Source organism: Colobus angolensis, unplaced genomic scaffold (assembly GCF_000951035.1).
Source record: "Colobus angolensis palliatus isolate OR3802 unplaced genomic scaffold, Cang.pa_1.0 Scaffold49, whole genome shotgun sequence".
NCBI lineage: Eukaryota > Metazoa > Chordata > Mammalia > Primates > Cercopithecidae > Colobus > Colobus angolensis.
In genome coordinates, this window is record NW_012118376.1 from 3,413,948 (window position 1) to 3,426,652 (window position 12,705).

Genomic DNA, 12,705 nt, shown 5'->3' on the forward strand with positions numbered 1-12,705 from the left:
GAGGTGAGGTCAGAGCCAGGGAGAGAACAAGGGAGGGAAGGGGGAAATGGAGAGTTACAGTGGAAACATGAAAACTATTTATGTTTTGAAAATGCAATTAAGAATTCTTAAAAATTTCATTACTATTTTGTGTGTAGGGCAACAAAGAAAAATATTTCCCTGGAAATTCCAAGTTCTTATTAGCATTGCTTATCCATGAGTATGCCCTAGGAATAAGGATAGTGAGGTCCAAGCATGCAGAGGAAATCCATTGGATTCTCTAAAGTATTCCCCAGTCAGAAGATTCTTTTTTTTTTTTTTTTTTTAACTAATCATGAATATTCAGTGTTAAGCAACTCATGGCTTTCACTTGCTTAAACATTTGAAGCACTTCTCCTTTCAAATCTGATTCTCTAACTCACCACTAGGTAAGGCCAGAGGTTGAAACTCGATTTAATCAACAAGGTGTTCTTTTGGTATCTGAGTTGTAAACACTGACACAAAAGGAATGACACCCATGTTTTGTTTCCTTTCCAGGGCACATATAAAACTGTCCCAGACTCACCAATGCAGCCAATGGCTTGGCTCACATAAAGAGACCTTTGAAGGTAATAGTTCTAAACAAGCGTATCACCAAGGGGAGGGTTTTTTTTTTCTTTGTTTTTTTGTTTGTTTGTTTGTTTTTTTGCTTAGTTTATTTCCAGAGGTAGGGCAGAAAAAGGAAGCACAGCAAAAGATTTCTGAGTATTTTCTTTCTTTAAAAAAGGAATATAATACTACAGGAACTTTCCTTGGGAGACACAATAGCAGCCCCATTCATAACTATTTACTCAAGCTGCAATTTGCAAACTCCATCTCCATTCCTTGCCAAGATTCCCTCTCCTGTTTTCTGACCTTTACAATAGTTCCGATTGGATTAAGTTCCTCAACCTAGAGTTTATCCAAAAAGAATTCTCCATCTTACATTTTTGCATAGTTGTCCTAAAAACTAAAAGACTGAATTTCTTAAAACAGATTCATTTTCATTATTTGAATAAATTTTAGGCAGATTAATATAAAATCTACTCAGCAGTCCTAATTCTTTTGGAAAAGTTACTCCTTTAATTTAATTTAATTTAAATAGTGGGATTTCTGGCATCAGAGAGGACTTTTCAAAGCCCATATTAGTAGCAGACCTGTCTGCACAGCCTCATTTCAGCAAAAGCCCCACAGCAAAAAAGCTATAAAGTTAGCTTTGAGGGCCTACTTGAAAAGGAAACCTAAAAAGTCCATTTAGTATTATTTTAAATGACAAAGAAATGAAAAGGCTTAGTTTAAAACAGCTCACAATTCAAAAAAAATCAAGGCAGTTGCCAGGCGCGGTGGCAAGCACCTGTAGCCTCAGCTACTTGGGAGGCTGAAGCTGGAGGATTGTTTGGGCCCAGGAGTCTGAATCCAGCCTGGCAACACAGCAAGACCCTTAAAATTAAAGACAAAAAAACAAACCAACAAAAAACAATCAAGGCAGCAATAAGCTTAGAACCATAAGCATTCAGATCAGGAAGGATTCAATTTCTGATTGAGTTTCTTATAGTAACAAAAACAATTTTATCCTCAAATTCCCTTTCTGGGGTCAATTTCAAAAGCCTATGAAGACACTCTGCAAGGCAGTTTCTAAGGTGGTTCCCAGTCATCCCCATCCCTCTGAATTCATCCCCTGTGGAAAACTCTTCCCCATGAGCATGGCCTTGACTTAGTAACTTGATTCTAATGAACAGGATGTAGCAAAAATGATGGATGTCACTGCTGAGAATAGGTTACAAAAAGACTATTTCTTCTGTCAATTGCCTACTCTGATGGAAGCCAGTTGCCATGTGTAAGTTTCCACGTGTAAGAGGTTCCAAGTGGTGAGCAACTGAGGGAAGACTCTGGCCAACAGCAGCAAGAAACTGAGATCTCTCCAGTGCAAAAACCTGTCAGAAACTGAACCCTGTCAGTGTCACTGGGTGGCTTGGAAGTGAGTGTGCCCCACATGAACTGTGAGATGACTGCAGCTTTGTGAGAGACCCAAAACCAGAGGACCCAGTTAGGCAATGACAGATTTCTGACCCTCAAAAATTCCAAGATAAATGTTTATTGTTTTACGCTGTTAAGTTTTAGAATAACTTGTTATGCAGTTATAGGTAACTAATACATATAAAAGACATCCTTTGCCTCCCAACAGAATTGATTCGCTCTCCACATCTGAATCCTTCAGTCTGTAGGGTGAAGTAATTGGGTAAAGAGCCAAATTACTTCTTTTTGGTCCTAAAAATAAGCCTGTTTAATATTTTGTTCATTGCCATCAATATTAGTTTTTTGAGGCCAGGAGCGGTGGCTCACACTTGTAATCCCAGCATTTTGGGAGGCCAATGCGGGCGGACCACTTGAGGCCAAGAGTTCGAGACCAGCCTGGCCAACATGGCGAGACCCCATCTCTACAAAAATATAAAAATTAGCCAGGCATGGTGGCATACTCCTGTAATCCCAGCTACTTGGGAGGCTGAGGAAGGAGAAATAATCGTTTGAACCTAGGAAGTGGAGGTTACGGTGAGCCGAGATCTTGCCACTGCACTGCATTCCAGCCTGAGCAACAGAGCGACACTCGGTCTCAAAAAAAAAAAAAAAAAAAAATTCATTTTTTGAGTCTTAACATCTATATATAAAGACTTCATAATTTTATAAAGTTTGAGCAATTGTTTCAGCCTTAAGTCCTCCTAATACACAGGCTTCCTCTTCATTCATTCATTGAGCAATACTCTATATGCCTTTCTGGATATTTTCTAGTTCACTGTGGTATCATGGCTTATTAAGCTGTCTGGAATTCCCAACTTCATAACCTACTGGGTCACAAACCTGTCAGGAAGTACTTGCATTCATCTAATTGCAATATAGAATTTTCCAGTGAAACAAAGATTACCTCTAGGCTGGCAGTCCAGCTGTCTACCATGAGTCTGATTCATATCCTACTTGTTACCTCCAGCATCCAAAATGTACAGAAAACAGAGCATAATCAATCCTCATTAGTAGCAAATGATACTGATCCAACACTAGGCGTTACGTTATTCATTCAAACATGCAATAGATATGATGTCAAAAGGCCTTTTAATCGGTGAGTTTGACCTGGATGTGGAAGTCAGAGAAGGATTCCCTCAAAAAGTGAGCTGCAATATGAAGAGGAAGTAAGTCTGACTAGATAAAGAGGAATATGAAAAGAGAACAGCACATGGCAAAGTCCTGTGTAGGAGGGAACAGGGGAGTAAAATAGATCAATGTGGTTGAAGCACAGAGCAGTGTGGCGCAATGTAAAACTGAAGAGGCTGAACAGGACTATGCAGAGCCTATGAGGCCCTGTAAAGGAGTGTGCTCAGAGTTTTGAAGAGATTTATCTGACTAAGACAGAAAATGGACTGAAGGAGGCCAGAGACACATGAAGAAACCAGTTAAAGCCTACTACAGTAGTCCCACAAGAGATGCTGGAATCCTTCGGTGGGCTAGCAGTGGTGGGATAGAAAGGTGAATATCTGAGAGCAGTTTAGGAGGATGATGGCTGGATATGGATATGATACACATACACAGAGAGATTAACAGAGCAAACATAATTGAAGGAAAAATTAACTTTAAACTGTTGAGTAAAAAGTTCAACCAAATGGCGAGCTTTTCTGAGAGCAGCATTATTAGTTGTCTGAACTCCATCTCCCAAAACAACCCTCCTAGGCTTGTTTACACGCAGAGGATGCTCAATAAATATCTGTAAAACAAACACAGTATTTAGATACCTCATGTATCTTAGGGGTACCTTCTGTATGCAATGTGTCTGCTAATACCAACTGATCTTATTTAACAGCTTCCTAAGGACCTCTCCAAGCCAGTGTAAGGAAATTATCTTTAATAAATAGCTTTATTAAGATACAACTTATATACCAGACAATTCTCCCCTTTAAAGTATACAACTCAGTGGTTCTTAGTATACTTAGAGTTGTGCAACCATCACCACAATCAATTTTAGAATATATTTATCAGCCCAAAAAGATATCCCATACCCAGCAGCAGTTACCCAGCATTTCTCTTCTTCCCCTACGCCCTGGCAATCACGAATCTACTTTGTCTCTACAGATTTGTCTATTCTGGACATTTCATATAATATGTGGCCTTTTGTGTCTAGCTTCTTTCACTCAACATGTTTTTAAGGTTCATCATGTTGTAGTATGTATCAGTACGTCATTCTTTTTTATAGCTGAAAAATATGTCATTGTATGGATACATCACCATTTATCAGTGTGTAGACATTTGAATTGTTTCTGCTTTTTGTCATTATAAATAATGATTCTTTGAACATTTGAGTACAAATTTTTGTATGGGCATAGATTTTCAATTTTCATATGTATATACCTGGGAGGAGAATTGCTGGGTCATATGGTAATTCTATGTTTAATTTTTTAAAGAGTTGCCAGACTATTTTCTTAAGTAGCTGCACCATTTTACAATATGTCCAGCAATGTATGAATTTCAATTTCTCTATGATTTGTTATTGTTCATCTTTGATTATAGCCACCCTGATGGGTATGAAGTAACATTTCATCTTGGTTTTGATTTGCATTTCCCTAATGATTAATGACGTTGACTACCTTGTGATATGCTTATTGATCACTTGTGTATCTTCTTTGGAGAAATGTCTCTTCACAACTTTTGTCCGTTTTAAAATTAGGTTATTGACTCTTTGTGTAGAATTTAAGAGTGCCTTTTTTTTTTTTTTTTTGAGACAGTCTTGCTCTGTCACCCAGGCTAGAGTAGAGTGTACTGTGGTCTCAGCTCACTGCAACCTCCATCTTCCAGGCTCAAGCAATTCTCCCACCTCAACCTCCAGAGTAGCAGGGACTACAGGCATGTGCCACCACATCCAGCTAATTTTTCTGTTTTTTTGTAGAGATGGGGTTTCACCATGTTGCCCAGGCTGGTCTCAATCTCCTGGGCTCAAGTGATCTGCTGGACTTAGCCTTTCAAAGTGCTGGGATTACAGGTGTGAGCCACCTCACCCGATTAAGAACCCTGTATATATTCTGAATACATATAACCTTTAACAGATACATGATTGTCTGTTCACTTTCTTGATGGTATCTCTTGAATCAAAAAAGGTTTCAGTTTTTATGATGTCTACTTTATCTGTTTTTCTTTTATTGTTTGTGCTTTGGTGTCACAGCTCAGAAACCAATGCCTAACATCCAAGGTTACAAAGATTTACTCCTGTTTTCTTCTGCAGAGATTTACAGTTGCGGCTCTCACATTTAGGTTAATAATCCATTTTAAGAAAATGTTTGTATACGGTGTGAGGCAGAGGTCCAAATTCATTTTTATGTATGTAGACATTCAGTAGTCTCAGAATCCTTTGTTGAAAAGGGTATCTTCTCCCACTCCCAGTGAATTGCCTTTGTTCTGCTGATGAAAATCAGTTTACCAGAAGTGTTAGGGTTTATTTCTAGACTCTCAAATCTACTCTATTGATCTATATGTATATCCTTATGCCAGTACCACACTGTCTTAATTACTGTGGCTTTGTAAGTACGTTTTGAAATTGAAAAATGAGTCTTCCAATTTTGCATTTCTTTTTCAAGATGCTTTTGACTATTCCACATTCCTTGCATTTCCATATAAACCTTATTTTTGTTCTTGTTTTTGAGACAAGGTCTTGCTCTGTCACCCAGGCTGCTGTGCAGTGGTGTGATCATAACTCACTGCATCCTCAGCCTCCTGAGTGATCTTCATGCCTCAGCCTCCAGAGTAGGTAGGTCTACTGTATACGCCACCCATCTAGTTAATTAAAAAAAATTTTTTTTTTTTTTTTGCAGAGACAGGGTTTCGCTACCTTACCTAGGCTGGTCTCAAACTCCTGGCCTCAAGCAATCCTCCCATCTCAGCCTCCCAAAGTGCTGGAAGATAAGCATGAGCCACCAGGCCTGGCCACCATATAAATTTTAGAATCAGCTTTTCAGTTTCTCCATTAAAACAAAGAAGGCAGCTGGGATTTTTCTAGAAACTGCATTGAATCTATGAATTAATTTGGGACCATTGTTTTCTTAATGCTGTTTTCCAATCCATGAACATGAGATGTCTTTCCTTCTATTTAAGAGTTTTAAATTTTTCAATGTGTTGTAGTTTTCAGTGTTCAAGTCTTGTACTTCTTTTGTTAATTTTATTCCTAAGAATTTTATTGTTTTTAATGCTATCATATATTGAATTGCTTTCTTAATTTCATTTTCAGATTGCTTATTGCTAGTGTCAAAAAATGCAACTTTTACACACTCCCCTAGTATCCTACAACCATGATGGACTCATTCTGGTGGGGTTTCTTTAGTGTTTTCTTCTGTTCTGTTTTTTAGTAGATTCCTGTGGATTTTCTATAAACCAGATAACATCCCTTAGAAATAGTTTCACGTCTTCCTTTCTAATCTGGATGCCTTTTGTTTATTTTTATTGCCTAACTGCCTGGCTAAAATCTCCAGTACAATGTTGAACAGAAGTGGTAAGAGAAAACATCCTTATTCCTGTATTTCACCATTGAGTATGGTGTTACTTGTAGGTTTTTCATAGATGTCCTTTATCAGGTTGAAATTCTCTTCTATTCCTAGTTTGTTGAATGTTTTAAGTCAAGAAAGGGGGCTGGATTTTATCAAATGCTTCTCCTGCATATATTGAGATGATCATGTGGCTTCTGTCCTTTCTTCCATTAATACGGTATATGATATTGATTTTCAGGTCTTAAATCAAGCTTGCTTCCAAGGATAAATCTCACTTGATGGCATTAAATACATTTTAGATGTTGCTGGATTTGATTTGCTAGTATTTTGTTAAGGATTTTTGCATTTGTATTCATAAGAGATATTGGTCTTTAGTTTTCTTGAGATGACTATCTGGTTTTGGTATTAGGGTAATGTAGGCCTCAGAAGAATGAATTGGAAAATGTTTTTTCGTATTTTTTGGAAGAGTTTGCAAGAACTGCTATTAATTCTTCTTTAAACATTTGGCAGAATTCTACTGTGAAGTTATCTGGATTTGTGGGAAGTTTTCTGATTTCTAAGTCAGTCTCTTCACTTATTATAAGTCTCATTCTGTTTTTTTATGTTAGTTTTTTCAGATTTTTAAATCTCTTATTGAGTCAGTTTTAGTAGTTTGTCTTTCTAGGAATTTGTCGGTTTCTTCTAAGTTTTCATTGACATGTAATTGTTCACAGTATTCCTTTAAAATCCTTTGTATTTCTATAATGTTGGTAGTGATGCCCCCTCTGCATAAAGAACTTTTAAATGGCCTGATTTATTATAGAATTTTGAAATTAATAAAAGCAAAATTAAATATATTCTGGAATATTGTAATTCTCAATTTGTAAAAACCCTAAGTTACAGGATAGACAAACTAGATACCTTCCAATTCTCACCTCCAGAAAAAAAAACAGGTGCAAAGACAGAATCAATACATTTTTAATCAAAATGCAATAAAGTCATTTCAAGTGAAATCAGAAACAAGAAACACTTCCTAGATGAATATATATAGTACAAGCATACAATTTAGTAGAAACTCAATATTCTAAGCCAACTCCACTCATGTGAACACACATATGTGCATTATAATAAACCCAATATTACAAATTCCAAAGGTACTAATACTTTAAAAGAATCATGCAATAAATTCTCTCAAATAATCTTTTCAAGGAAGACGAATTCACCCTTTCCTATATTTCTTGTGTTCAAGACCATGAGTTTTCTGTACACTATGCTTTCTTAAATCAGCACAACTATATGTCTAGTAGTAGCCACAAATTTTTATATAATCAATGACCAAAAATCAGCTTCTTTCAAAGTATTTGTGTCTTGGCTGGGCGCAGTGGCTCAAGCCTGTCATCCCAGCACTGCGGGAGGCCCAGGTGGGCAGATCACTTGAGGTCAGTTCAAGACCAGCCTGGCCAACATGGTGAAACCCCATCTCTACTAAAAATACAAAAATTAGCCAGCTGTTGTGGTGGGCACCTGTAATCCCAGCTACCTGGGAGGCTGAGGAAGGAGAATCACTTGAACCCAGGAGGCGAAGGTTGCAGTGAGCTGAGATCCCACCACTGCAGTCTAGCCTGGGCGACAGAGTGAGATTCCATCTCAGGAAAAAAAAAAAAGAATAAAAGTATTGGTGTCTTAATAATTCACAAATATATACTACATCTAATATGCTCTTATCAAATAAATTTATGAAAAGCCATCTTAGAGGAAAAATTGTATATTTTGATAATTATTTTCATGAAACTATCCCAAGTAAAGTTTTCCTCAAAGAATCTGAAATAATTATTATGCTGACTTTCTGAACAAAATTCAACTACATAATTTCAAAAATACTAGAGAAGGTGACAAGCTTTCAAGCTACATTTATACCATTTCACTATACTGAGGAGAAAACTTTGCTTATGTTATCACCAGAAACCTAACTGGCACTATAGGTTACAGAATACTTTCACCTTCTTTAAATGATTTTTTAAAAATCCTTGAATCCATGAATAAGTAGGGCATTAAGTAACATCATCTTTATTGTCTCATTTACAGAGGGGACAAATTGAACTTCCCACAGGTTACACGGTCTGTGGAAAGTCAAACTGCTTGTGTAAGTGGTGGAGCTGGGACCAGGAAGTTAGGTAAACCAAATTCCAATCACGTATCATTTTCCTCTACATGACACCCCTTTTCCCACTTGTTATAAACAGGAAGCAAAAACAGAACATAGAGTGAGTATCAATAGAAAAGTAAGTTTTTCTACCATCTCCTTGAACTTATTCACTGAAAGTATATACTTTTTTTTCTTTTCTTTCTCTCTCTCTCTCTCTCTTTTTTTTTTTTTTTAAGACAGCATCTCACTCTGCCACCCAGGCTGGAGTGCAGCAGCCCGATCTCAGCTCACTTCAACCTCCACCTCCTAGGCTCAAGCGATCCTCCCACCTTAGCCTCAGGAGTGGTTGAGACCACTTCTTCTCAATGCCTATGAATTAATCTCCTTATCTAACTTTTTTGCAACAACTTGACTAAAAGGATGTTTTTAATGATATTAGACTGATAGTGAATCGCTAGCATCCTGCAACCTAACATGACTTCACAGACATGTTAAACAATCTTTAAAACTAGGTTTTTAGAGCCTAAAGAAAGTTATGTGACACTATTAAAATATTAAACAACTCTGAGAAACCCCTTGAAAGCAATTTTGATGTCAAATTAGGGCATGTGTCACCAAATGTTCTGCAAAATACTGATTATAAACCTCATCATTCTAGTTCTGTAGATAGCCATTTATCAGTGATCAGAGATAATTAACAACAGAGACCATTTAACCAAGTACTTATTTCTATATAGCTAAGAGGGCTGGAACATATCTTTATCCAGGGAATAATACTGTTGCTCCACCAAGGCATAAAGCATTCAATCAAACTCTAACTCATGGCATATGAACTCTGTAGTATTCACCCCACAAAGGACAAAGTTCTCTGATTCCTCTCATGAGGAAAATATTTGCACTTAGGACTCTTTATCTTCACTTTCTCCTTGGAGAACGCAACATTTATTTAATCTAAAAAGTCTAAAGGAGTCAATGTGATTTTAGAGACAACATACCCTAAGTGGCCACACACCCATGGTTTAAAGAGGAGATTGCTGTCATAAACCTACTTAGGGACTGATGGACTTCAGTCTGATATGCCACTGTCCTGCTGGGCATTTATCATCATTGGGCTGGGAGTGGGGAAAAGACCCAAGGAAGCTCTGGGGAAAAAGGAAGTTGATTTAAGTCACTGTTGCTCCTCTACATTCAAGCCAGTGAGATGAAGAATCTGAAACCATCTGCGGTTGGCCAAGTGATTTCCCGGGAGGCTCTGAGGAAGGGAAAAGAATAATGCTTTAACTTTAAGCCAAAGTGCTTCAACTTTGGCTGTGGCATCAACTTTTTCTCAACTCTGCCCAACCATTTGCAAGAAACAGATGCTTCTTCTCCCATTATCTTGCTGCCAACAAGACTGCAAATGAGTTATTAGAACTATGTAGCATATGCATAGGAGTGTGATGTACACCCAGCTGTGACTCAGGGTTGGAGCAGAGTGTGGAGGGGTCACCCCTAGCCTACTGGTCTCCTGGCATGGGAGGTTTGGCCAAATCTAAATCACTGAGTGCACGCAAGACTCTCTCCCTGGCCATCTCCAACTATGACAGCTCTTTAGAATTGCTGGCCCATTTCAGAACCCTCTGGTCATCAAATCCCATGCCCTTATCACAAAGCTTATCTCCAAGAGATGGTGCACAAATAGACTAAGTCTGCATCTTACCTTTTGGCTTCCTCTAAGTGGCACAGATATTCATAAGCAATGTTCTGCCGCCTCCTCTCATCCATCTCCTCTGCAGAGAGCCTTTCATCGTCCACAATAGCTAGAAACAGAGGATAACAACATGTGATTTACAAAGGCAGTCTTCATGGAACACCCAAGACAATCAACCAGAAAAAACTCATATGCAGCTGAACATTCAGAGACAAGAGTATTGAAACACCAGGCAAAGAGAGAGAGAGATTTGCCTTTGGATTTTACAATATTATTTCCTTTTTTATTTTTATATTTTTGAGACAGGAACCGGCACTGTCACCCAGGCTGGAATGCAGTGGTGCCATCATGACTTACTGCAACTTCAGCCTCCTGGGCTCAAGCAATCTTCTCACCTCAGCCTCCTGAGTAGCTGGGACTACAGGCACATGCCACCATACTTGGCTAGTTTTTTGTATTTTTACAGTATTATTTCTAACAAGTGAATCAAGGCCAGGTGCGGTGGCTCACGCCTGTAATCCCAGCACTTTGGGAGGCTGAGGTGGGTGGATCATGAGGTCAGGAGATTGAGACCATTCTGGCTAACACGGTGAAACCCCGTCTCTACTAAAAATACAAAAAACTAGCCAGGTGTGGTGGTGGGCGCCTGTAGTCTCAGCTACTTGAGAGGCTGAGGCAAGAGAATCAGGAGAATTGCTTGAACTAGGGAGATGGAGGTTGCAGTGAGCCAAGATTGCGCCACTGTACTCCAGCCTGGGTGATAGAGTTAGACTCAGTCTCAGGAAAAAAAAAAAAAAAAGTGTGCAAAGGGGCAGGAGCTTCCATGAATGTCCTCATCCTTGTCCCCATCCCCCTACCACTCCCAATTTTCCATTGTGGCCCCATTCCTTGAACATGGAGACCTCACCCCACAGCACTGATACCAACGTGTGTCAACAAAGATTGACATCTGTCAAAAACATTTTCTTTTTCTTTAATAAACTCAGTCCAATCTAAACTTTAAAAATGATCTCTCACATTTCTGAAAAGTACTGAAGCTCTCAATCTTCCTCTGCACCTCCACTGCAAGAGTCCAGGTCTTAATGTCTCTCCCATAAACTCTCACAACAGGTCTAGTCATTCAGCCACTACCCGTCTTCCACTCATTCTCCTCATGGCCAACAGAAGCATCTTCCTTATTACTCCCCCTCTCAAAAATTTTGAGGGATCCCCTATTTCCTATAGAACAAGGTTCTAGAACACTTTGCATCTCCCCCATCCACGAAGCCCACACATTAGCCACCACTCTCAGGCAGCACCATGTTCCAGGACCACACCACTCCCTCCAACGCTGAGTGCTTGTGCTCTACCCTTCTCTCTGCCTGGAAAGCCATTCTCCCACCTTCTGCAGGTGGTGGCTTTCACATCATCTCAGGCAAAATTCCATGGACCTCTGAATCTAAACCCATTGACTCTCTTTGGCACTTTAATTCACATTTTTATTACATCACTCATCAGAAAAGCCCCCCACTATAAATCAGTCTGTCTGTCTCTCCAAACTAGGGGATCCTTAGAGGAAGGTTTTGATCATCTTCATGTCTCCTTCGAATTTGTCAGGGCTCCTTGCACACAGATAGCACTCTACGTGTACAGAAAAACTACCTTCCAGGGAATCCTCACTAAGTGAGCTCATCATTACTGCATAATGAATAGACTTTAAAAGTTACAATTTTTAGACCAGCCATGGTGGCTCCTGCCTATAATCCCAGTATTGTGGGAGGTCGAGGCAGGTAGATCACCTGAGTCAGGAGTTTGAGACCAGCCTGTGCAACATGGTAAAACCCCATCTCTACTAAAAATACAAAAATTAACCAGGCGTGGTGGTGCCCACCTGTAATCCCAGCTACTCAGAAAGCTCAGGCAGGAGAATCGCTTCAACCCAGGAGGCAGAGGTTGCAGTGAGCTGAGACAGCACCACTGCATTCCAGCCTAGGTGACAGTATGAGACTCTGTCTCAAAAAAAATTTATAATTTTCTTTTCCTGTGTTTTCTTAAATGATACCTGCCACACTCACATACCATCACCTAATCCTCCATCTCTACTGTTCTGAACAGTTAATCCCCAAGATACCTCATAATTTCCAGTTTCTCTTTTTAATGTCAGCTTAAAGACTTTCCCATTTCTGACAGGATGTTTTCATTTTATTTCATTCTGACAGGATAGTTTCAGTACTCCAGAAACACTAAGGCTTGGATCCAAAATAAAATTCCTAGTGGGAGCCCCTGTGCTCGTCACACCATCCCCAACTTGGAATAATAGGCACTGGGGTCACATTAAAAAGGCGGTGCTGGCCGGGCGCGGTGGCTCAAGCCTGTAATCCCAGCACTTTGGGAGGCCG

At 39.2% G+C, this 12,705-nt stretch overlaps 1 protein-coding gene across 1 annotated transcript in view; it reads right to left on the minus strand.

Moving 5' to 3' along the window:
* The window catches only part of IQGAP2 (IQ motif containing GTPase activating protein 2), a 350,336-nt gene that overhangs the window by 253,867 nt on the left and 83,764 nt on the right, over positions 1–12,705 (minus strand). Inside the window, 1 exon segment of the mRNA XM_011959360.1 lies at positions 10,337–10,436. Within this exon segment, the coding sequence (XP_011814750.1) occupies positions 10,337–10,401 (65 nt within the window). The 5' untranslated portion in view covers positions 10,402–10,436.